The 27399-nt window shown below is 39.4% G+C and overlaps 1 protein-coding gene across 9 annotated transcripts in view; it reads left to right on the forward strand.

Annotated features, from left to right (window-relative positions):
* Positions 1-27399, forward strand: part of PPFIA2 (PTPRF interacting protein alpha 2) — a 369600-nt gene that overhangs the window by 295657 nt on the left and 46544 nt on the right. For 8 of the 9 annotated variants that reach the window (XM_063447134.1, XM_063447135.1, XM_063447138.1 and 5 more), the window contains 8 exons: positions 423-514; positions 9448-9583; positions 10585-10805; positions 13644-13881; positions 14877-14906; positions 15687-15817; positions 18179-18333; positions 26356-26449. In XM_063447134.1, the coding sequence (XP_063303204.1) occupies positions 423-514; positions 9448-9583; positions 10585-10805; positions 13644-13881; positions 14877-14906; positions 15687-15817; positions 18179-18333; positions 26356-26449 (1097 nt within the window). The remainder of the gene's footprint in view (positions 1-422; positions 515-9447; positions 9584-10584; positions 10806-13643; positions 13882-14876; positions 14907-15686; positions 15818-18178; positions 18334-26355; positions 26450-27399) is intronic. The other variant, XM_063447137.1, reaches the window with a different exon arrangement.

Consider the following 27399-nt stretch of genomic DNA (forward strand, 5'->3'; position numbering starts at 1 on the left):
GTAACCTACAAAACATCTTACCTTCAGTTAAAACACTCATCTGAATAAATGAAAACTAGCAAACTTAAAATGCAGAACTGCACACACAATAAACTGAGTTTATCTTGGTTCTAAAAATCTTTATTGCAATCTGTGTGATGTATACTGTAATCGGTGCTGTGCGTGCGTGCATATTGGCAACTAGCTTTTTAATGTTTCAAATTAACTTTATGGTTATTCCCTAATAAAAGCAGATGATTATAAAAAACGATACAGCTTTTGTCCTAGTTTGTGAAAGTGCATATGACTTGAGTTGATACTAATGAGAATTCCTCACAGTTTTCAGTTTAGTAATTTTTTTTTTATAGATGACTGTTCGATAATAATCATATATTTGTGTACATTGATATATTTTAAATTGTATTTTAATCATTGATTTCTAGGATCGGTTGGCTGATGAAGTTGAAAAACTGAGATCAGAACTTGATCAAATAAAGATAAGGACTGGATCTCTGATAGAACCAACATTAACACGGTACTTAATTCCATTTCGTTTTTAATTTAGTTCATCCTTCTCCATTCTCTTTTAATTTTGTTTTCTCTTTGACCATTGATGCTGGTTTATACATTAAAGGGACACTGTAGGTGCCCAGACCGCTCTGCATGAGGACCTCCAGTGTCAGATTTTCCCCATAGGAAAGCATTGAATAATGCTTTCCGATGGGGAAATCTTAATGCGAGCGCACCCATTGCATGAGGAGCTTGGGTACAGCCTGACCCCAGGGCCGGATTAACATAGGGGCTGATGGAGCTGCAGCTCCAGGCCCAGGCCCATGGAATAGGCCCATTGATTTAAAAAAACACACACACACTACTCTTAGGGATTCCACCTTTCTTTTATTTTATTGGCACAGCCAGTATTTGAGGCTGCTTGGCTGGTGCCAATATTGCCGTGATACTGGCAATACAAATGCTGGTATTTTTCTCAGTATTAACAAGAGATTACTCTGCAATACTAGCACTGGCCAGTAGGGGTCGCTGTATGTGGAGACAGGCAGGGATAGGAAGTTCCAGCATATCCCTCCCTGCCTCTCTCTAATCACTGATCTGCAGAGAGTCCACACAGCAACTCCCACCCTGCAGAGACAGCCTACAGCTCAGGGAAGTAAGGGATGGGGGAGAGGCTGCAAGGAGACATACACTGAGGCACTAAGGGACACTGGGAGACATTATGGCAGTCACTGAGACACTAAGGGACATGGGAGACATTATGACACAGACACATGGGGACACAGTGTCCCTAGTCTCCCAGTGACCCCAAGTCTCCCAGTGACCCCAGTCTCCCAGTGACCCCAGTCTGCCAGTGTCTCACTGTCCCCATGTCTCCTAGTGCCTCCATGTCTCTCAGTGCCTCAAGTGTCACATTGTCCCCATGTCTCCAAGCTAGTGTCCCTAGTGTCTGTGGCCCTGGTGTCTCAGTGTCCCCATGTCTCCCAGTGCCCCATGTCTCAATGTCCCCATGTCCCCCAGCCAGTGTCTCTAGTGTCTGTGTCCCTGGTGTCTGTGTCCCCTATTTTCCCAGTGTCCCCATGTGTCCCAGCCAAAGTCCCCTAGTCTCCCAGTGTCCCTAGGTCTCCCCGTGTCCCCAGGTCTCCGCGTCTTCCTAGTGTCCTAGTGACATGGGGACCCTGGGATACATGGGGGCACAGGGAGACATGGGGCATTGAGACACTGTGATACATAGGATCACTGGGAGACCTGGGGACACGACACTAGGGGACACTGGGAGACACTGGGAGACATGGGACACTGAGACACTGATACATAGGAGCACTGAGACCTGGAGTAATCGACACATGGGGGCACTGAGTCATGAGGGCAATGGGAGACATGGGGGGGCACTGGGAGGAATCCATCTATACAGCAGAATCAAACTAAGTAGTTTTCTGGTGATTTTACAGCATTTTCTCTTATGTCACTCCTTGTGATTTACATCATGTGATGTCACCCATACATATTTTATTAAGCAAATTAGTAAGGCCAGTATGTTTTTTCCAAGAAAGGTGGCAACCCTAACTACTTTTCACATACTCTTACTTAAGTATGGAAACTTAAGAGTGATGTATGGGAACAAAACTTGTGTAGACTGGCTGACAATGAATATAGTTAAAGGGACACTATAGTCACCAGAACAACTGCAGCTTATTGAATTTGTTCTGGTGAGTAGAATCATTACCTTCAGGCTTTTTGCTGTAAACACTGTCTTTTCAGAGAAAATGCAGTGTTTACATTACAGCCTAGTGATAACTTCACTGGCCACTCCTTGGATGGCTGTTAGAGATCCTTCCTGGGTCATGGCTGCCTAAAATGCATCCAAACATTCAGTGTCTCCTCCCTCTGCATGCAGACACTGAACTTTCCTCATAGAGATTAATTAATTCAATTCAACTCTCTAAGGAGATGCTGATTGGCCAGGGCTGTGTTTGAATCATGCTGTCTCTGCCCCTGATCTGCCTCCTTGTCAGTCTCAGCCAATCCTATGGGGAAGCACTGTGATTGGATCAGGCCACCACTTCTAATGATGTCAGCAGACTGTTTTTTTTCCGAGTCTAAAAGCATGCAGAGTTACAGCTTCAGGCTTGAATATAGTAAGATTTTGCTATATTTATGGAGGCATGAGGGGCCCAGTGGGGCCAGATGGTGGTGTTAACACTATAGGGTCATGAATTCATGTTTGTGTTCCTGACCCTATAGTGATCCTTTAAGGTAATGCTGACTTTGGTCCCTCTAACACTATGGCATGTTCCCTTTCTTCTACACTCACTACATACAGCTTTTCTCTGTCCCAGACTAAATACCAGGAACTTCTGCCTGCTAGTAAGAAGGTAAGGAGACAAGTGGACCAGCGAGTGCTAGAGGACAGTCCTTAGAAAGCGTTGAGCGAGCGCATCATTAGATGCATTTATGCCAAGCTCAGGGTGCTGTCTGCATAGTATGCCAGCTGCAGGATTGGCCAGGCTGGCCTAATTCTTTGGGCAGACATGTCCTCTTTTTGGGCATGTTCGCCCCTTTTGGCAGGTTACGTGATTTGTGTCAGTGGCACACCCTTTTACCCCGCCCATTGACTTCCTGCTTGACTGGACACTGCTGTTAGGGGTTTTGGATTTACTTGAAAGATGAAAACATAAATTAGTGAGAGATTAGCATAGGGTATGTGTTTTCTTATAGCTGCTTTTTTCTTTCTCTCCACCACCATCTCCATCAGATACATGATGCTTTGGAGGTATGACTGTTTTACTGTTTTTGGTCGATATGATTCTGTAATTAGGCCCGTCATAATTGTCAGCACCAGGCCCACTGGGCTCTTAATCTGGCCCTGCCTGACCCAGTACCGAGGGACATCGGCACTGGATTCAGGTAACCCCTGCTGCGCCGAGGGTGCGAGGGAGGGGAGCACTTTAGAAACCTATAGTCCAGGAAAATGCCTTTTTTTTCCTGGCACTACAGGATCCTTTTAAGTTGTTTTTTCCCATCAGCATTAATAACAAAGTTATATACCTGGATAACTTAAATAACTTTAACACTTGCTATTAACTGTACTATTTTATCCCCTTTAATTTTGCCAATCATAAAATGTAAATAAAATGAACATTCATTGTGCATGCAGTTGCACAAGACCACTGGCAAGCATTTCTGCTCATGTGAGAGGGCTTCCTAAGCTCATCAAGTATGTCCATACCTGGTGTGTATTGTTCCAAATTAAAAGCGAGTCCACACATTTCTCACTGAGTAATCCTAGGTGTAGAACTGGACCTGAGGCTGGAGACATCCATATATAAGTAGGAAATGCAGTATGATCCAGGCACTCAAGCTAAAGTAGCAGATTTATTGGAATGTCAGAACATGAACAGCAACATTTTGACCTCCAATGAGGTCTTAGTCAAGCTTGATAAAGATCTCATTGAAGGTTGAAATGCTGCTGTTCATGTTCTGACTAAAAAATAAATCTGCTACTCTATGTACCTGGATCATATTGCTTTTCATACCTGGTTGGGTACCTGGCAAGTTACATGTTGGCTCTGACTGCATGTTCCATGGGACACCACCACAACCGTTTTCAGCCATATGTTCTCTGTGTGCCAGCAGTGGCATGCATCACGGGCACACCAATTGTTTAATAACACCTTATTAAGTATTCAAAGTGTCTGCCTTGGGAATTGTGTGAGAACCTGACAGGGACCATGTATTAGCAGATACAATGTTATACTCAGGTTCCCACAGGTTAAGAAAACAAGTGATTTCCACTTTATCTTTGTTATCTAATCTTTTCCCAGTGTTTATTAATCATTCTTTTCAATCTATTTCAAAGTGTATTAAAACGTTGAAAGAAAGTTTTGCTGTTTCTATGGAGAATAGTATGCATGTTAGTAACTGTTCAGTTGTTTTAATTTTATATTTGCGAGTATCCTTTTTCCATTAATAGAATTAGTCTTCTTTATGGTTACAAAATTAAAGTTCTTTTTTTAGTTCCTTGAAGCTTGTGATCTCATCATTTCTATAGAGAAGATATATTTTTTGCAAAATCGTTAATTCCGATTGGTTATAAATTGATATGCCATATTTTATGGTGGAAGCAATATAGATTGGACCGTGGTGTTCTTGTGTTTATCTTCTTTTTTAATTGAGAAGTTCTCAAGGTTTTATTTAACATTGCATTTAGGACTATTTGGAAATGACACAAACTTTTTCACACAAGTGTTTCCTATTCTTCCCATATATGTGCTCTGAAAAGAACCTAAAGAGCCCTATTTGTAACTACCTACTGCCCAATGTTGGGAATTTGGGACTGGGGGGTGGAACTTGGGTTAATGGAGTGATCACATCAAAAATTAAAGGTGCTCTTTGTATGGTTCAAGAACATCTAACGATGAACTCTTGCTGCACTTTCTGTGAATGTGGGGCCCCGATTAGTATGATGGTGATACAAAACATGATTCCAAAACTGTACCGTGAAATCCAAGTCGATAGGAAGGTATGAGATTGTTCCTGTTTAAAGGGCTTATTGTCATTATTGCAGGGTTGTTCCAGTATGAAAGTGTTTTGGTTATCATGACTCGGATTTGCTTACAAAAAGTTTGTAGTGATGTATATTTATGTTATTGATACAAAATTCATGAGCATGATAGTGTCTCTAAAAATAGTGAGTGACGCATACACTGTCTGTCTAAAAATGCAACAGTGTTTCAAATAACAATATAAATATAGATCTAGCATCATATCTTGTGCAATACACAGACAATGGTTAATACGTGGGTTATGAATCTACGCTCAAGTTCTCTTACAGCCCAGTGTTCATCACTTCTCATTGCACAATATGAGCATGCTATATATTTTGTAAACTTCCTCATTAAATTATCTCCGGCAGAGAGAATGGACTTTCTGCTTGACAACACTTTTAAAGAAAACTGGAGGGACCTCAACAATAGCCTTTTTGTATAATAATAACAAAAACAATTAGCTCAAGTAGTTATGACAATTTTCACAATATATATTTTTTACCATATATCACTTTATAGCCTCCTCTCATGGTGGACTGCACGTAGTCAAATATGTGACATGAAATATAAAATAAATCTCATTACTTATTAAGACGGTATTCCAAAATGTAGCATTTTGAGTATTTATCAAATGAAACAGTTCCACTAGAACCTGTATTTTCTATATTGAATTACACTGCAAACATTGTAAATAAAATCACAATGCATTTGATGCTTTCATTAATTAACACATTAAATATAACACAACAAATATTAGACATGTGCATTTGTTTTCGTACGAATACGATTTCGTCTGAAAATTCTGTTTTTTTTCATATTAGTTTACTAAAATGTAAACGACAGCCCTACATACGAAATGTAAACTAAACAAAAGGGCAAATGCCGAATGCATTACCTTGAAATCCAACCAATCAGAGTCATTTTACACAGCATGGGAAAGTTCTTTGGAATTTGATTTATTTAACCAGGATCCCCATCCGCCGCTTATGGATGGGGATCAGGGGGGGACATTAGGTCTACCTTTTAATTAATTAGGGTCCTCACCTGCCGGTCATGTGTGAGGACCTGGGGGGGATATTAGGTCTCTCCCCATTATTTACGGGTGGGGTGCAAGGGGTGGCGCTATGTCCCCCCCATTTAGTTGTGCCAGGTCCCCCCCTTATTGCACTAGTGACTGGGCAGCAAAAGCCACTGGCTGCTCGCTCTCATTTAAAACTGGATATAAATGTATCTTATATAGAAGTGATAGAGATACGGTAAGAGTACATGTAAAAAGTAGCTATTTAGATCTCTAGCACAGCCTTATTATGTTACTGATCTAAATAGCTACTTTTTCATATTGCAACATTGTTATTGTTTTTGCTATAACTTTTGGTTACACGTACTCTTACCGTAGTTCTCTATCACTTCTATATAAGATACAGATTTTTATATCCAGTTTTAAATGACTGGCTGCTCGCTGTTTAGATGACATGCCCCTACTACATGGGGGTACCTGGAAAAGGTAGGGGCATGCGGGAGGATTTAACCTGTACCAGGTCCCCTCTTATTGCACTAGCGACTGGGTAGCAATAGCTTGAAATTTGTTTAGGTGACATGGATTTAACCTCCCTTTTATTAATATGGGGGTCATAGTGCATAGTTAATGCAGGGGGAAGTAGGAATGGTGATTTCTATTATAAGGAGGGAGCTGGTAGGCTCCCTCCCTGCTTTTTTTTTTTTTTTTTTTTGCACATGCACAGTGCTTTTTTTGTCCTAATGCGAATGCAAAGTATTTTTTACCGAATTTCGTTAGAAAACGAATGGTTTATGGACGTAGTTCGGGATTGACGAATGTAATTTTTATTTAGTATGAAAGCATTCGTACGAAACGAAAATTTCACTGGTGCACGTGTCTAACAAATATACACTAAATTTGTACAGGTTTGTACTGATTTGCCTTTTTTTATTCACTGTGTTTTATATACGAAAACTATGTAGTAACCTGTATTAATATATATTGTGAAACATTACTGCTTAAAAGGGGCCCAGTCAGATGCCATGGTCCTTTAAGACTGTGACCAGACCCCTGTAATATCGGCCGGCTGGGAGGAAATTGCAGCCTGTCACTTCCTCCCAGCATCCTGCAGGTAGGCAGCACGGGAGGAGGCAGCCACAGCGTAAGGGGAGAGGAGCATGAAGAGCTCCAGACCCCTCACTCCCACCAGCAGCAGGACTCCAAGCCACCCTCCTTGCACATAAGGTAAGCTGACAGGAGGGTGGCTGGAGATATTACAAATAAATCACTTGTGTGCATGAGTGTGTGTATGAGTTTGTGGGTGTATATGTGTGTGTGTATGAGTTTGAGTGTGTGTGTGTGTGTGTGTGTGTGAATGAGAATGAATGTGTGTGTGTGTCAGGGTGCTTGTGAGAGTGTGTGTTTGTGTGTATATATATATATATATATATGTGTGAGTGTGCTTCTGTGTCAGCGCACACATCTGTGTATGTGCGTCTGTGTGTCGGGTGTGTGTTTTTATGTCAGTATCTGTGTCATGGTGTGGAAATGATAGGTACTATCATATTTATACTTCAATCATATGGCCTGTAGCATGACATAACATTTAAATTTCTACATCGATACCTCTGAGTTTTAAAAGAGTTAGTCAGATAAGGCTGCAAACATTTTGTCAGTCAGTAAGACCCCCTGAGTTGACCCTATTATTATTTAGCCTGAAATATTCTGATGGTACACATCTTCATCCAGACACATCACCCACATGTTTATCTATGTTCCAGACCTTCAAATGACTGAAGGGTAGCTCTTTCAAATGACAGCTCGACACCTCAAGCTCTTCATGTCAGAGACTGAGCTGTATGCAATCCCACCTAAAACAAGTCCCATTGTGCCCTTTTCTATCACAGTCAATAACAATGTGATCCGTTCAGTTCTACTTGCCCTCGGCAGAAAATATAAAATATAGAGTAAACTCTGTTACTCACTTCTCACATCAACTGCAAATACTACCAAATGTCTACAATTATCATTATTGTTAAATATAGAATATATTAGATTTGCATGCAGAAAAAAAAATTCTGTTCGTCCAAATCAATTCGACCCCAAAATTGTTTGATTCTGGCAACTCACTAATTTCAATTAATATGCTGTTTTGTGGTTCATCTGAATATAATAGGAAGTGAATCAGATAAACTGGAAATGTAAAAAAACATGAACAAACAAAAAAAGAATACACAAAATCTTATGGGGGTCTCAAATCTATCTATTTGTCTGTCTATCTATCTGTCTGTCTGTCTGTTGTTCTATGCCATAATAATGGAAGCAAAGTAGTAATTTGAAGAAACTGTCAGTATGATCTGTTTTTTCTTTTGTTTATGTTTACTCCATATTTAGTGTCCTGTCCCAGAATAAATACCGCCCATTGTGTTTTAAACTTTTCAATCTGCAGACAGTATACAATCAAGAGTGTTTTGTTCTCCAGACACGCAGTCAAGGATGAGTGCTGCAGTAACAGTTTGACTCTATACACCCAGGGGTTCTTGATAACAAAAACATATAAACAGAGAACTAACAAATGTATCAGATATAACAACGGTGACTGTTTCTAAGATAAAAATACAAAACAACGTTTTGACATCAATTCCCTGAGATTGACTGGCCCCTTTCCATTCTTGTAAATGTGAAATATATCATAAACAAAAGAAACAGTCAATGCTATTCTTGTTTGTTTTTTCCCAACAAAAAAAAGCAGTCATTCGTTTTCCATTGTTATCCAACCTTTGTTTCATAACCATTATATAGAGTGTAGAAGATTAGTAATGTCTGTCTACTTCAAAGGTGTTGTGGTATAGTGTGAGGGCAAATCTGAATTGGAGACCTATAAAGTTATCAAAGCTCTAAAAAAACAGACAGACAAACTGTAGTCTGAAATGCAACTGTCCCTTCCGACTTAAAGGAAGCAAACTGAAACATAATTTAGAGCAGCGGTAGGCAGGGGTTGGCACTCCAGATGTTGTGGACTACATCTCCCTTGATGCTTTGCCAGCAATATGACTGAAAGAGCATTTTGTTAGATGTAGTCCACAGCATCTGGAGTTCCGAAGATTGCCTACCCCTTGTTTAGATTAAAAACATTTGGAACCCAAAGGCTTCCTTAAACGTTGACTCTTTTTTTCATAAATAGATTTTAATGGAAACTGTCCCTTGTGTTAGTAAATAGGTGAGCTATATTCCAAATGTACAGGGATATTCATCATAAAGCCATAGCAAAAACTCATTTGTGAATTAAAGAGTTTCCTTGACTTGAAGGAATTAATAACCCTTTAATTTCAATCTCTTACCTGACATTGCTACAAAAGCAGAGCTTCTACTTGGGAAACAATTAAATCTCTAACTTTTTACGTTTTTAACCAGGCCTCATCTTGATACAACAGCAGAATTGAGATATTCTGTAGGCTCGTTAGTTGACAGCCAACCTGACTACCGTTCAACAAAAGTCATTCGAAGGCCAAGACGAGGTAGAACAGGAGCCATGAGAGAAGAACCAACGGTCAGTATGTTTTAGTTATTTTGTTTGTGTGGCTGGAGTCGTTTAATAAAATTGATGTGACAAATAAATAAAGACCGTCGGGTTTGTTCAGTGTTTAAAATAACATTCCCCATTTTGAATATTACATCTATAATGAATAATTACGTCATTTTTAAGGTGTTATTTTTATATGTGGTCCTAGAGTAGTGTATAATGTCCATTGTGCTCATCTCCAATATTATTTCACTAGTTTTCTAACCATGCCTTTTAATCTCAACATAATGTAAAAGAGACAAATATCTAGAATATTTTGACATTTTTAATCATAACTTTATCGACACCAACAAAAACATTAGCTAGGGCAATTCTGATACCTTGTTAGGTTACATATAGCCCTCTGATAAGCGAGGTATTTAAAAGCACTGGCTATATATTAGTTGGTGACAGCTCCGATTTGACTTACTTAGTTTGCAGAGCATTCCAAATTGAGGTGTGCAGTGAAAATAAGTATAAAACAAATTTTGCTTAAATATTACCATGATTCTGAACTACTTTCATATGCTCCTGGTCATTTTCTTCCAATTGATGCCATGTTTACAAAGCAAGCACACATTATCCTGTATTGCCATATTTTTGCATGGTATGCCAGGCCGTGCCTTGATAGTTTCCCTTATGATTTTGTTATTCTTTACATGAATTGTCATAAATGTTACCATTGTCAGTTCAATTGGATGTTGTTGGCATGTCTGTCATTAAATATAATTCTTCTTGAAAACAATGAAATGTTGCTTTTACATTTATTTATTTGTGACTAATTATTCTTATTTATGTGAATCAGTAATACAAATAATGAATATTTTATCAATGTTTTGTAAGCTGTGAGACTTGAGAGCAAGTAATACAAGCAGTACAATAAGTAATATTCTTACATCATGTGGTAGACTTTGCCCCAATCCTCCCATTTGAATGAGTATCCTTTATTTATTCTGAATGTTTTAACAATGACTAACAATTTTGTTAAGGTGAAGTCACTTGGGGACCATGAATGGAACCGAACGCAACAACTTGGAGTCCTCAGCAGTCATCCTTTTGAGAGTGACACTGAGATGTCTGACATAGATGATGATGACCGTGAAACTATATTTAGTTCCATGGACCTTTTATCTCCAGGTGGCCATTCTGATGCTCAGACCTTGGCGATGATGCTTCAAGAACAGCTAGATGCCATCAATAAAGAAATAAGGTAACCTCAATGACCACCCTACTAAAATTTCTTTTTGACGTTGTTTCAATAATTCATCATGATTTGAAGGTCACTGGTGCATTATTCTCTCTAAATAACAAAAACAAAATGTCATCTTTGGGTACACCAGTAGCTCTGAAAACAAACTTATGAAACAGTACATTGATGACAGCTAAGAAGAGGCTTTTCCTATGGTAGTATAAAGCAAGTATGACTGAGCTTCTGAGTTATTTTCATTCATTGCACTTCAGATGATTTGCCCTTAGCTCCTAAACAGAGACATACTGATCCAATGCTATTCTTAGAGACTCCAGGTACACATGACAGGATACATTAAAACACGATGTGTCATGTAGGTTAGCATTGCTAGGTTTTATTTAATACCTTCAAATACAGGCGATATAATATGATTTTTAAGGGATATGTCATCTCTAGCATTCCAGCTGCTCTAACCTTCAACTCTCATCATGTAAAGTTTCCCTTCACTTGGTTGATTATGATCAGAGTTGAAGGCAACAGCAAATGGATTGAAAGTAGATACCTAACCCTAATTTGTATCTGTCACATTTTGAGATCTGGTTCATTAAATGCTCTGATTTTTATTATTTTCTTCCCGTTATCTCTTACACCTAATGTTCTTCTTTTTTGTAATTTGCTTTCTGTGTTCTGGTTTATATAATGCTCTTTTTTTTTTACAAAATAATGCAAGCACTAGAATTATTTGCAAACCTCTTAAAGGACCTCTGATTATGCACTGATATGTTTTACACATTATCTTTTCTTTTTTTGCTTTTGTGGAGTTCAAGCAACACCAGCCATTAAACACCTTTTACTTCAGTGATTATATTTTTTCCCGTTTCATGCTCCACAGTTCTTTCCTCACCGACTGACTCTGTTATTTCCTTGTCATGTATTTCTTTGATATGAAATAACAAATTACACAGCTTTATAAAAGAGTTGTAATGAGTCACAGGCATTATGCGGTATGCTTTTAAAAACAGTTATTTTACACAGCTTGGAATATCTTATCAGCCCATTTTGTGAACAAGGGTGTAACTAGAAGGCCCTACAAAGGGAAGTAACCCCTAAAGCAGATTAATTAGTAATCATTCCCCATACCCACCTATATAACTAATTATTTATCTCCATTCATAACCGACTGTTATCCTCCTGTCAAACACACCAAAATAAGCACTTCTCACTCAAAACACATACCTAATTACCAAAATCATTACTCGCTTACATACCTAATTAGTCACACTGTTAAACCATTACATACCTTGCTAGGTCTACACTTACATACATAAAGGAGCATTCTAACCACCAAAACAACTTTAGCCTGAAGAACTAGTTTCACTGCTCAATTCTCTGATTTAGGAGTTAATTTACTTTGTTTATGCAGGCCTATCCACACCTACCTGGATGCGACTCAAACAGCCTTCATGGAAAAAATATCAATTTTTTGAACACGCTGTGTTCACTGGTTGGTTACTTGAACATTGATTACATTCAGGAGAATGTTGTAGGCTCTAGCAGTCAACTAACATAGCACACAGCAAAAACACAAAAGAGTACAGGAAGTGCCAAAAAGCAAACCGTGGTAAATATTAAAATATTATATAAAAAAAAAAAAACACATACAGTTAATACAATGATGTGCCAGATAAGATATAGTGTCCTGGACAGAGTCTTTTTCTTTATCATGAATTTCCTTAGTAAAATTCTTAGTAGCAGCTTCTCTTCATATACACTATATAAAAAAAGGTAAAGAAGAACAAAATAAGCCAATAGTATGTCAATAACTGAAGAGGACACACCATAACATATACTGTAGGTACAAATGCCAACTAACATGTGATGGAGCTTAAATCAGCTCTAGATAAAATAGCACACACTGGTACAAATCACAGGGACTACTTTGTATTATGTATTATGTACTTGTGTATTTTTCCCACGCTAGACATAGCTTAACAAAATCAGGGTGGAACCACTGTCAAGCTTTGTCAATCTCTCAGCCATCATTATTGGTAGCTATGGGGGAAAAGGGTTTTTCTCTTGAGACCATGGGATCCTTCATAGACATTAGTGTTGAACGCTTTTGAACTGACTGATGTCAGTTCCTGACTGATGAAGCGCCAGTTATCCGAACCACACGATTAGCGCTGCCCAAAATTGGCAGGCAGTGGATTTACCCACTGACAGGCTCTTTGGCCAGCACATAGTCTTCAGGACCATGCAGGGAACATTGTTTAAGTGCTCAAGAATGGTCCTAGTGCCTGCTGCACAGCGCAAGCAAACTTAATGATGTTCTTATGCTGTGCTGCTCAGGGACAGTTGCCTAGTGGAACACCAGTGAACTACATTGGAACAGTGTGACAGAACCCCAAAATCGTGACTGTCCCGATGAAAGTGGGACTGTTGGGATGATGTTATAGTGCCACTTTATAAATATAAAACAATGCTCATACATGTATAGTTTAAATCTTACTATTATTTTCCATCATAGTTCCATATGGCTGCTGCATCTACAGTTGCTCCTCTCCAAAAGAACATGCACATAATCTCACAATGCTTTGTGTGCATGAGCACGATGCTGTTCATTTGAAGAGGATGCCCACATGCATGCAGCAATCATTTTGTTGTCAATTTTGGAGAAATAGGGAGCAGTTTTTAGAGGAGAATGTGTAAACATGTTAATCCACTTTTGCCAGTACAATTTATAAATATACACATCTACTTACCTGCAGGTGAACTCTCCATCATCATCAAGTGAACTCTCCATCGTCAACTTATGTAAAAGGCTGCTCTACTTTAATGATAATTATTATTATTTTCTAGACTTATTCAGGAAGAAAAAGAATCAACAGAACTGCGTGCTGAAGAAATTGAAAACAGAGTGGCCAGTGTAAGCCTTGAAGGGTTAAATCTGGCCAGAATGCATCCAGGCACCTCCATTACTGGTTCTGTAACAGCATCATCATTAGCAAGCTCATCGCCTCCTAGTGGACACTCAACACCCAAACTTACACCTCGCAGTCCGGCAAGGGAAATGGATCGTATGGGCATCATGACACTAGTAAGTTGCTGAAAGTAGACTGAATATTAAATATACATTAGAAACTACAATACCTAAAGTCTGCCAACTACTCAGGGCTGTCCATTATGCATGAATCTGTATAGTAGTACTCAACTGGGCACTCCATGCTAATCTGAGCACATCACACTCAACTGAGCACACCACTTGGAATTTAAAAAATGTGCCCTCTCTATGACAGCCATCTCTGTGTCAATAAAACTACGGTTAAATCAATCCAGAAATTAATATGTATCTAGATATTTCCTAGCAATTTGACATTGAAAAGACAAAAAGGGTTATTTATTAAAGTGAGAAATGAAAGTGAATTCAAAGTAAATTCAATTTTAAAGCCATGATAGCCAAACTGGAAGAATGGTTAAAGGGACATTATAGTCACCAGAACAACTACAGCTTACTATAGACTGTAAGCTCACTGTGCAGTACTGTCATTCAGTGTCTCCAAACTCTGCATGGAGACGCTGAACTTTCCTCATAGAGATACATTGATTCAATTAATCTCTATGAGGAGATGCTGATTGGCCAGGGATGTGTTTAGCTTGTGCTGACTTTGTACCTGATCTGCCTCCTTGACAGTCTCAGCTAATCTTATGGGGAAGCATTGTGATTGGTTCACAGAATCACTTCTGATGATGTCAGGCAAGCAGGCAGATCAGGGGCAAGGCAGCAGCTACAGACTTGAATAAAAGTAAGATTTTACTATATTTAGGAAGGCAAGGGGGCCCAGGGGGGCTAGATTGTGATTTTAACACTATAGGATTAGGAAAACAAGCTTGTGTTCCTGACCCTATAGTGTTCCTTTAAAACAACTGTGCTTCCAGTTCGGCTATTTTGTCATTAAATTTGAAATTCACTTTGACTTCTTACTTTAGCGATAATGTTAACACACTTCAAAAGATGCATGCAGTAGTCATTCCATGAATGTCAGACAGCCATAAATAAATTATCGTCTTTCTTATATTTTCCTTGCTTTTTAGCCAAGTGATTTACGGAAACATCGAAGAAAGGTAATTTTTGCATTTCTTTTGTTTTCAACAAATAAGCTGTTACATGAGTTTATTCACTAAGAGTAGGAGATTGCAAAAGTCCTGTATGTAGGTTTATTCACAAATTGTAGACTTTTACAACTGAGCAGTATGTAAGTTACCCCTAAGGGATTTTATTAAAAAAATGTATACATACTGTTAATGTTTGGTCCCGAGTATGATTGTCGCTATTTAGGAAGAACTGGATGGCTAAAGTAATGTGAGACTGTAAATATTACTATCAATGAGAAATTATATTATTGATATTAAAATGACACATATGTTTGTGTTAGCTCTTTTAAACCCGTCCAATGATATTTTGTTTTAACACCTCATACCTCCCAGTAGTCTATAATGTTATGGAACTTTGCAATTTCGGGTTCATTTTCCTGGCTTCCCAATTAATGCCAACAATTTGCAGGTTCCTTGCCAAATCCATATAAAGCCTAGTATAATGAACAGGCTTTTTTAATGTGTTTTGGTTCACAGACATGTATGCAAGTAGATGCATGTTAATGTAGTGACAGTACGTGGGAGATGTATAAGTAAGCAGAAAGTGTATAACCAAATATCTCATTCTCAGAGCAAACTAAATAATGTTGTTAGTAAACACCTTATAATTTTGAACGTACATTGTTTTGTTCTCATAGTTTTTAAAATTTTAAGAATACAATTCATAATCACAGCAAGCACTTCACATATTGCTTTGTGGATCAAAATCTGAACCCTAGTATTTGTCTGGCACGTGGCTGTTTCTTTTAGATTGCAGTTGTAGAAGAAGATGGTCGTGAAGATAAAGCCACAATCAAATGTGAAACATCTCCTCCTTCAACACCTCGTGCTCTCAGGATGACTCATACACTGCCATCTTCATACCACAACGATGCCAGAGGGTGAGACAGGCAACCTTCCTGTGCCCGCTTCTGACATCTTACACTTAAATATCTGCCCTTCTACGGCTGTTTTCAAGCAAATGCATTTTGTGATGACAGTTTGTTTCCCTCCTGATACATCAATCTTTACACAAAATCTCGTTTTTTTTTTTTTTTTACTAATTGGTTTTACATAAAGGAGCAAGATGTGATTAGTAATTTTCAAAATATGTTCTACTACCACCTCTTACATAATAGGCCTCAATTTAATACTTTTGATAACCATTTTTAAATGATTTAATAGTTTTAGATGAACTTTTAAAACATTTTTTTTTCAAAATAATTAAATATAAAAAAAAGTGAAAGTGTAGGTACACTGAAAACAGAGATGGCTATGTAGTTAATGAAGAGCAGAAAAAGGCATACATTTTGAATACCTACTGGCAAGAGATATTTAAATGACAATATCCATTTAAAGTGTCCAGTATGTGAGAGTCCCCTAAAAAGTCAGGATGCAGACCTGTATTTTTTTTCCAACACACACTTACCATTAGTCCTTAGTTCACCAAAGGTTTTATTTTATTAATGTAACAAAAACAGGGGATTGCTACTCCTACAGACCGTCCATCGCTGCTTAACAGTTAAAAAGTAAAAGAAGTGTAATACCCTAGGACCTACAATATAGCAACATTTATATAACTTTTTGTGCACATGTAGTATTTGGGTCTTAAAAATTGCATCATTTGGTTTCAATATTTGATTTAATATTATTGGATAAACCTTTCAAATGATTTCATATTTTTCCATAAACTTTAAAAATAATTTTCTTAACATATTCAAATAAAAAAGTTAATATATATATATATATATATATATATATATATATATATATATATATATATAAACAAAATAACAGTATATAAAATATTTCAAAATATTACAAGATTAAAATATTTTTCATAATATTAAATAATTAATCGATTTAAAGTTGATTAAAAAATATTTTATCTTTGTAAAGCTTATCAAGCAATATTAAATCAAGACCTAAAATTTGAAGATGTGAGAAATATATACAGTAAATACATTGAAGTCCTAGGTTTAAAAAGCCCTTTATTTACACAGCTTGTGCAAGATGTGCAAGAGATGCTGCATAAATTAAATATATTGACATTTTACCTGCCTGGTGCAAATCTGTTGATACAGTAATAAAGAAAAAATACTACTTGTTAATTATCCTCCTGCTAGCAATGAGAAATATTTTTTTAGTGTTCCGATGTGTATTGTTCTGTCTACTGTGGGAACATGGACCAGATAAATTCTCTGCCTGCTGACAAACTGATGTTACTTCAGTGCAGACCAGTATGCTAGCAGACAGCACTATCAATGTATCTCTTTCATCACTATTCTCATAAGGTCTGACACTTGGTTTAGTCTGTGAGCTGCTCAATCCATTCCTCAAAGGCCTAAATTACATAAAAAACATGTATTGTTGCAAGCAGCTTTATCCTCAATTGCCTCAACCTAGCACTTTTTGTGGTATTACTTACAATTGCGTTGTTACTGTTTTTTGTTTTTTTTTTGTTTTTTTTTATTGTATTTGTTTTCAAAATGAGAATTGAATTCATACAACGTAGTGTTAAAGTGAAACAGTCAGCAACACATTTTATTGGTTTCCAGGGTGATTGGTCCCTTTTTAGAACTTTGCACCACAATCTTTATACATCACCGTTCTAGACTCAGCAGCTCCAAGTAGTCTTTATCAGTATGTAATTCCATAGTGACTTTATAATGTCCTTTCTATTAAATTAACCCAAATGTCTCCGTCTATCAATCCAAACTTTTTTTAAGTCATCATCGAGTCTTTAATTTTCAGTTCCGTAGTTCAATCAATTAAAAAAACAAACTAGCCATTTAACCAATCCTACTTGTGAGGTAGGTTTATCAGATTATATAAAATGAAATCACTTGATGTGTCTGATCTGTTTTCAAGTACATTTGTGCAATAGACATTGGTGAAATGGATGAGAAATATTTCCTGACCTGCGCTACCTTGAAGATTTTAGCTTTGTAAATTGCAGCACCTCATTTGTCCTCTTGTGATATCTGGGATATAAAACATTATTTTTAACATTATTTTTTAACATATTCTGTTACTTTCAGAGAACAGATCTAGAGTTCTATATTTATTGAGTATATTGACATTGATTCTTAAGGGTTCCAAAGCCGAGCCATAGTGACTTACGCCATGCAAAATCTTTGTCAGCCATAATTCTGCCCTGTAGAAAAAATGATTAAATTATCTTTTGGTATAGTTGTGAAACCTGCTAAATGTTTTAGTCCAAATACATTGCAGTGATACACTTTCTTAATTTGTTTTTCTAGAAGTTTGACGGCCACCTTTGAGCCTGATGTCCTTGGCCTTATGAGTGCCAACAGCAGCCAAGATTCCCTGCACAAAGCTCCAAAGAAGAAAGGAATCAAATCATCTATAGGACGTCTCTTTGGTAAAAAAGAGAAGGCACGACTTGGACAGCTCAGTAAGCAATTTGGTCTAAAAAGATCATTGCTGAATGTGTTGTTTTACGCAAAACGCAAGGAAACAATTTCAATCCAAGTTTCTGCTGTTATAGCTGTATGGGAGATGTACTTCAGAACATCTGGAATGCTGAAGGTTGGCTTCTCCTGAGCTAAGCCCTCCTAATGCTAACCTTGGCCGTAACATTGTTTTATTGGGCTTGAATACCTGCATTTTTTTAATGCAGAGCCATTTCAGCAATACAATGTATTCAAAAGGTGCCAAGGAAATTTTAAATATTAACCTTAGATGTATTTTTAGTTTTCAAAAGGTAATAAAATGCACTACATTAAACTTTTCAACACTTTTGGGGGGCTCAGGTTTTAGACATTAGCGACTATCGCTATATATGTGCCTGGCGCATCAGCGGAACTACCGTTGGTGTGGCGGCATCAGGGGCCGCACGCTTAAGGCCCATGCACTTAGGGCCATCCAGTGGATATATGTCCTAAGGGGCCTGGTTGTGCGCTGTGGCTCTCTAATAGCACAGCCGTACCCTTTTAGTGATCATGGCAGTGCTAGGAAGAAGTGAGTGCCGGTCACTTCCTACCAGCTAACACCCACACGGGACGGAGGAGGCACATGACAAGGCAGAAAGGAGGCAAGTAAGAGCCAGACTCTAAATCACAACAGCCCCAGCCAGCAGAGGCCACCCTCCTGCACAAAAGGTAAGAAACAGGAGGGAGGCTAAAAATAATTACCAGCATGTGTGTGTCTATGCATGTATCTGTGTGTCGTTTGACTCTGTGTGTACCTGAGTATCTGTGTGAGCATCTGTGTTTTTATCTGTGTGTGTCTGTGTGTATCTGTGTGTGTAATTAAATGTCTGTAATTATATGTCAGTGTGTGTAACTATATGTCAGTGTGTGTGTCTGTGTCTGTATGTGTATTTGTGTGTCTGTCTGTATCTGTCAGTGTGTGTATATGTGTGCGTAATTGTGCCAGTGACTGTAACTGTTTATCAGTGTGTATAACTGTTTGTTGGCATGTCTGTGTGTCTGTGTATTTGCATGTATGTCAGTGTGTGTGTGTGTATGTTTATCAGTGAGTGTGGCAGTGAACACAAATGCATGCCTACATTCAAACAACAACATTTACACACATTATATACACAAACATGCCTACATTCAAATGCACAAACAGTGCTAAATACAACCCTGCAAACATGGGTAATTGTAGATCCGGAGCTGGAAAACCAGTGCTAGAGGGGGATCAAAATAAATTATTACACCAGGGCATTCACTACATAAGTGCCACCACTGCCCTTGTGGGACCCTGGCAGCATGTAGATTGAAAAACCCGCCCAGCGTTCAGCACTACTTCATATATTGTCCACTACACCATCCAGTACACATACTGCATCCACTACACACATGCACATGCACACATGCACTGCATCCACTACACATGCAGTACACACAAACACTACATCCACTTTACACACACTGCATCCACTACACAAACACACTGCAATCACTGAGCACACACATTCTTGTGGGCTGAATTGTGGGCGGGCATTGGGGGTGGATTCAGGGGAGAGCTGTATACTGTAGCCATTGCTGGGAGTCTGAGCACAGGGCTACATTTTGTGTTTCTATATAATGCCATACTGACCACTTTTTTATTTTTTTTGACAATAATAATAATAATAATATTAATAATAACAATAAAGTATTTAGCCAGTAAAGGTACATTCAGATTACTCTGGTTTTCAAGTATGTCCTGGGGATGTTACCTTAGCCCAACATCCAGGGATTGTTACTAATACCCAATTTAATTTAATCTTTATTTTCTTTTATTTTGTTTGATAAAACAGGGTTTCACATTGCAGTCGAACATATAGCGAATATATAAACAGTAAGGTTGGTAGGTTTTTGACATCTAGGGTTAAGGAGACATGACCAAAGTGTGATGTAACATTAGACTTCAGGTACTTGCTGCATATGCCATGGGGAAGTGCAAGCCTCAAATTGACTTCGAGTTTCTAAAGAAGCAAATCTAGAAAATTTGGAACCGGATAAATAATATGCAAGAGACAGTGGGCGCACATTGCTTCTGCCAGAGTTAACATTAGTGTATTGTGCGTATACACATAGGCCGCTGGTTTCTGAGTCAGTGATGCATCCCTGTAGGTCGTCAGAGGTTGCAGGAGTTGGTTGAGTGGTGATTGTCTACACTCATCTATCTCCATGTTCTTCGGTCGGGGGGGAGTAAGTCATATGGTAGGACATCTGTTGGGGCTGGGCTGTGGGAAGAAAAAGCTCAGGATTCCATCACTTGCGAGAGGGAAGAAGAGTGGAAAAATAGGGGGGAAGGGTGGGGAGGACACCTGGACCCCTTGACAACAGCCAAGGGGTCCAGGTTCTAATACAGGCATCTGAGCGGCCGTGGAAGGCTGTGGTTATTGACTCCATAGAGTGTATCTCACTCACACTGTCTACCCATTGCTGGAAGGTTGGCACCTCTGCCCTCCTCCAGAGCGTAGGTATGAAGGATTTTGCCACCGTGAGCAGGTTTTTGTTAGGGATTTTTTGTATACCCTGAAGGTCATGTCTGTGTGGTGTAAGAGCATGGGGAGAGGTTGGAGCGGTAGGTCTGAGTCAGTGGTTTCATGGATCTTAGAGTTCACACTTGTCCAAAAAGGGGTGATAACCGGGCACGTCCACCACATGTGGAGCATGGATTTGCCCTTTGCTCCGCACCTCCAACAGTTGTCAGGGGTGTCTGCGTTAATGCGGTGTAGAGAGTCAGGAGTTCTGTACCAGTTAGTTAGTAGCTTGTATTTTTTTTTTTTAGCATTTGTGCGTACATGTGTACATTTTATCCCAGTCTTGGTCAGCAGTGCCTCACCTGTCACACTTGCCCATTTTGCGATGGACCGTAAGGGCGGACGCCTGTTCCCCCCTTAGGAACATAGTATATATCATGGATATGCCTTTGGTCGCGTGCTGGCGGGATGTGCAGAGCTACTCAAAGTGGGTGAGATCTTTGTGCAAGAGATGTTTGCCGGGGCTCGCCATGTAGTAAGTTCTGATTTGGTGATAGCGGTATTGATCCAGACCCGTCGGGGTAGAGTCAGGGAACAGAATAGCCCTAGGTTCGAGTTGTGCACGCTCACACTATTGATGAATATATGACCAGTCCGGCTGGTGAAGAATGTGGAGGTCAGCAGGGGATAAGCCCCCGTGTAGGTTTGGGTTGTGGATGATGGGCGTCAGGTGGTTAGGAGACATGGTCAATTGTTGTTTGAAACTCAGAAGACACCTTACTTTAAGTGGTGCATTGACCATGGGGTTTCCTGTTCGTAGTGTGCTGAATGTGAGTTTGCCACGCCAAATCTGTGCCAGTAGCTTGCTTGCTGTTTGCATTTTCTCCATGCCAACCCAGATTTCCGTGGTCTATTACTGTGAGTAAGTGAGTTGTGTAATAATACCTGATAATTGAGGGGAGGCCAACTCCACTTCGGGCTTTAGGCAGTTCTAGTTGGGCTCTACCTATCCTGGGTGCTTTCAGTAACTCGGCGCTGACTGTGGGGGGTTTCAGTGTCTCGGTCGAATTGGGCCAGGTTGTATAGTCCGGTATAGTATGATCTAAATGCCTGTAGGATTTCAGCCCTTTTTGCATGTGGTCCCTAATCTTGTGTATATGGCCTTGCTTCTGCCTTTTTTGGATGAAGGAGGGTAAGAGACTCCCGCATTTGTTGGAGTATTAGAAGAAAAATCTATTAGATTTTTGTATCGTATGTAGGAGTTTTTGATTTAGTAGGTCTGTAAGTCATCGACGAACCTCTGTCAGTCGTAGGTATACCTTGTCTGACAGTGCTTGTTTGTGCAGTGTCTCAAGGTCAACTATTTGTCTTTTCAATTTAGTCATTGTCTAATGTCTTCCTTCTTACGTGAGCTTGTTTAGAATGTCCGCATATCACGCCTTTGTGTGCGTCCCAAGTGATGAGGGGGGTGCGTCTGGCGTAGAATTAGTTTTGAAATATTGAGTTAGCACCTGTTTAGTTTGTTCTACGTCTTCTATATTGATCAAAAGGTTCTCTTTCAGTTTCTGGAGGGGGGGGGGGGATTTGATAGTTACCGAGATTGGTGTATGGTCTGAGTTACCAAGGTGAGGAGCAGAGGGAGGTATTCCTGTGCAATGAAGATGTAGTCAATCCTACTATACTGGTTGTGTGCTGCAGAGTAGTCGCGGTCGTCCGGGTGAGCCACCCTCAAGCAATCTGCCAGTCCTAATCTGTGTAAGGCTAACTTTGCCCGACGTATGCAATGCAAGGGAACTGTGCTGGTGCCTCTAGAGGAGTCCAGTCGTGGGTCTAAGGAAAGGTTAAGGTCTCCGGCCAGGTTCACGAGTCCATCTTGGAACCTCGCCAGCGTTGCAAGGGTCTTCATAATGAATAAGTGTTGTCCCCGATTGGGGCAATAAATGGTTGCAATGGTGTATTTATGGTCAGCAATGGTGCCCCGCACAAAGAGGTATCTACCGAGGGGGTCTGCTTGCGTGTCAGTGCATTAAAAAGGTACTGTCTGTGAAAAGGTACCTTTGGCATTAGGGTGGTGGGTAAAGATACTGGTGGGGTAACATCTATCTTGAAGCGTTGGTGCGCTATCTACCCTAAAATGTGTCTCTTGTAGCAGTGCTACAGAGACCCTATGTGACCATAATGTCTGTAGGAGAAGTCTACGCTTCTCAGGTATGTTAAGGCCTCTGGTATTGTTGGACAAAATGCAGTCTCCATAGTGGTAGGCAGGAGTACATAAGTAGCTCGGGGCATTGGGCGAAACGGAGGAGAGGAAAGAAGAAGAGAAAAAGAGGGGGAATAAAGGGGGGAGAGGGGAATGTCCTCTTGACCTACTCTCTAGCAGGGAGAGTCGGCTGTCGTACAGTGGTGGGAGGGTAGACAGTCGAGTTAGTGACATCGGTGTCAGATAACAATGACCCTGGGGTGGGTTGTATTGTCCAAGTGAGTGCGTTGGTTGTTTGCCAGCTCTCACACAGGTCCCGGCCTAATATACAAGGTGGGTCTGTCACGTGGGGGAAGTGGTAACCGAACCAAAGTGGGGAGGACTTTGTCTATGCCCCGCCCACTGACATAGTGTAATGCCTCCATAGCCCGTACCAATGTAGCATATTAAAATACAACAGTAAAAGGAACATAACCAAGCTTATCGAACTGGAAAATTTATTCTCCTGGCAGCAGAATCCTGCCCAGAACAGTGTATACCTCGGGACAAATATTTTTTGGGGGGTCATCTAGCATTACATATTGCCCTTACCCGCTCTGTGTCATTGTCTGTAGGCCAATATTATGCCCAGGGGCGTAACAGAATCGGTCAGGATGGAAGCACTGCGGTTTACTATGTCTGTTACCCGAGAGTGTGCTTTAATTTGTGGTGTGTGATTTTGGTTTTGAATTGGATCTCATATATAACCATTCTTGACTTGCCTCTGTTTACTCTTGTCTGCTTGCAGATTTGATTCTATACTTGTATACGTTAAGCCAAGCTACCCTATAGTATAATCCTTTGGTTTGCATAGCCATGGCACTGTATCAGTGCAGTTCCCTCTGTAGTCTACCCGAGTCCTGTGTGGGCGCAGTTCATAAACTAACAGGGATGGTGGTGTTCTGTGCGCCCACTCCCGAATGTTATGTGGGGTGGACCGCCCCACTCTCAGCATGCTACAGTATAGTTAATTAAAGTTTTGTTGCCCCACTATATGTAAATAGTAATCCACTCCAAATCAATGTAATCTATTGCATTTAATGTCAGGGAATTGTTCTGTTTGAATAAATTACAATATAACAGCATTAGAAACACTCAATTGATGGTGCACATTTACCAGCTTGTCCCCTTGAGATCAGTAGTCAGTCAGAAATATATCAGACTGTTTTTAGTTTGCTTGTTTCAGAAACAAAACGGATTTCCATGAACTTATCAAAGTGTCCTAATGATAAGGTCAGTCAAATTCAAAATGGCAGATAATTTTTTCCACATGAAATAACCAGAAAACTCAGAATTCTAGTTTAGCCTCTATTGACCCTCTCATCTATTGCCCTGAAATTATGAAACACGTTTTGGTTTGTTAGTTAGACATTGCTGTGCTAGACTGCATTTTTGGGTAGACTTCTAATATGCTCAAATCTATAGTGGTTTTAGATTAATCCTATTTCATTCCTCTGTACATGTTGACTATTTTGAATCATATCTGGTAGGTTAAATTAATTTGTTTTGGTTTATACTAATTTTTTTTTTTTTATAGTTTGAAAGTTCTAGTTTTTACCCCTAGTCAGTGGCAGAACTAATGTAGAGAGGGCCCTGCAAGAATATTCTTGTGCCTCTTCTAGTGCAAGCATGGCCAAATGGTAAATACCCATCTGTTTTACAACGCCCACAATGCTTTTCCAGCTGGGGGTATACCATGTGCCTTATCCTGTATTTGTGAGCAGTGTTTGTGTTTGAATGTAAGCATGTTTTGTATGTTTGAATGTATGTATATATGTATGTATTTGTGTGTAGTGTTGGCATTTGAATGCAGTTGTACACACTCTCGTGAGATCAGAGCGCTGCCATGGTAACAGTAGCAACTCTCTTAACTTGTGAGAGGAACATGGCTGAGCTGCAGATTAGAGCCCCCAGGCCCAATCTCTGCCAAAGTTAAGTACAAGAGGGTTTGATCTCCCCACTGGTCCTCATGGCACACAGCAGAGCACTTGGATAGCACTGACCCTGCTTGGGCTGGCAACAGAGATAGCCTGACTGACGCACACACAGACATATACACAGACAGATACATACACACACAGATGCACACATGTACACACACACTGATACACATATACAAACACAAACAACACATAAACACACACAGATAACACATATACACACATACACAAACAGTTAACACATACACACACAGAGATAACACATACACACATATAAGTCAAATATCACAATTTACATATTTTTAACCACCACGCTGCTTCCATAACTTTTTGCTACAGGAAGGTAGCTTCCCTAGGGTCCACTTGGCTGAGTCTTATGGAAGTCTGTTCCTGGCTCTCCTCCTCTCTATTGTCTTTCTCTGTCTACCTCTCTCACGTGGCTTGTTGATACCTGGGAGAAAGTGACTTGTCTTCACTTCCTTCCAGCACTGCAGCTTCAAACTGAGCTGGGGACCAGTCACGCAGTTAAAGGGCCACAGAGCCTGACCTGGCCCCTGATCAAATATGGTCATCGTGTGGCCCATCCGAAGGGCCCCCTGAATTTGAAGGCCCTAGTGCAGCCACACCGGCGGTAGTTCCGCCATTGCCCCTAGCAGTCAATGCTAATTGACATGGCAAGTCTTTCCTATAGAGACATGATTTGTGTTAATAAAATGTGGCCAGCAGGTTGGCTGCCACTTGCGGAAATGGAATCATCCTTAAGTCAACAAAGTGGCTAATGCATGTGTCTTTACCAAGCTTAACAAAATCATCCAAACACAAAAGAGACCAGGAGGATTATAGAACAGCAACTCAAAAAAAATGGACCAAAAAAAACCCCATCATAATGACCATAGAGAACAGTCCATGTATTCCTCTTTTCAGAGGCTGTACAAACCCAACCACCATAGGAACATAATTTATGACCAGGGAGTGTCAGCTGACAACTCTCAGCCAATGAATAAGGTGCCAGTTTGGTATGATTTCGTATGATAATGTCAAAGTATGTTTAGACCAGAAGCAGAGTGAGAACTCAGCAGAGTCAGGCAAGTGTCTAGCCATTCTTGCACAGTTCTTCTTATTTATTGTCAAACACTAATATCATTAAATCATGTTTCTGATTTTTTAATTTTTTTATTTATGAATATATTGTCCACTAATTGCTTTTAAAATTGTACTTTAACCGTGCATTAATTTAAATTAATGTGTATAAGAGATTGTTTATACTATAACAACCAGTTTCATATATTAATTATACTCATGCGTAATTTGTGGCAGGAGCTTTCATGGATACGGAGCAGGCTGCACAGGATTCCCTAGGATTAGGTAAACTGGGAACACAAGCAGAGAAGGACAGGAGGCTCAAGAAAAAGTAAGTATATTATTCTCATTTCTTCACATTAGATTGAATAACAGTTATGTACCTGTTAATAGTAGTATAATCAGTAGCTTTGGAAAAGAAAAAAAAGAGAATATGTAGAAATAGAAAGTTTAATCAGAATTCCAACAGAAGACTTTTCCCACAAGACAATAATTTCAAACCTCAGCACTATACATATTTTAGACTACATTTCCCATAATGCTCAGCGAGTGAGATATTAGAGGTTATATACTAATCTGAATAGACTAAGCTTTACCATTAAGTTCTGTGTACACATTGACATCTGTGAGTACAATCAATTCTTACTTCACTTAATATCTGCAAATACACATCTAACCACAAAACCTGTTCTTTAAACATTCCTTATTATTGTTTCTTTGACTGACACATACTGCATCACATGCCTATTGCACTTGACCAGTGGTTCCCAACCCAGTCCTCAAGTACCTCCCAACAGTCCAGGATTTAGGGATTACCCAGTTGTGTCTAAGGTGTTTTTAGATGAAAAAAAAAAACCCTCATTAGATACAACAGGGTAATCCCTAAATCCTGGAATGATAGGGGGTACCTGAGGACTGGGTTGGGAACCCCTGCACTAGACTGACTTTCTTATCTATGTAATCATTGAGTATAATTTATACCCGCGATGTAATAGATATCTTGTAACACCCACAATGAAACTCTTCACCACCTCCCCATTAACTCCTTCATGTGAACCGGTAGTACATTTTAAAACTGTAGTTAAATAAACTGTATTAACTGAATACTTACCATATAATAAAAATAATATATAATTATTGCATTACACAAAAATAAACAATTTGCAATCCCTGTTCAATTTATTAACTCGTTCATGACAATTGTGATCATAATTCTTTAAAATCAAAGCACCATAACCGCTAAGCTTCATGAAGCAGCTATATTAGCTGCATGCCTGTGAT

This window comes from Pelobates fuscus, chromosome 3, assembly GCF_036172605.1.
Source record: "Pelobates fuscus isolate aPelFus1 chromosome 3, aPelFus1.pri, whole genome shotgun sequence".
In the NCBI taxonomy this organism is placed as follows: domain Eukaryota; kingdom Metazoa; phylum Chordata; class Amphibia; order Anura; family Pelobatidae; genus Pelobates; species Pelobates fuscus.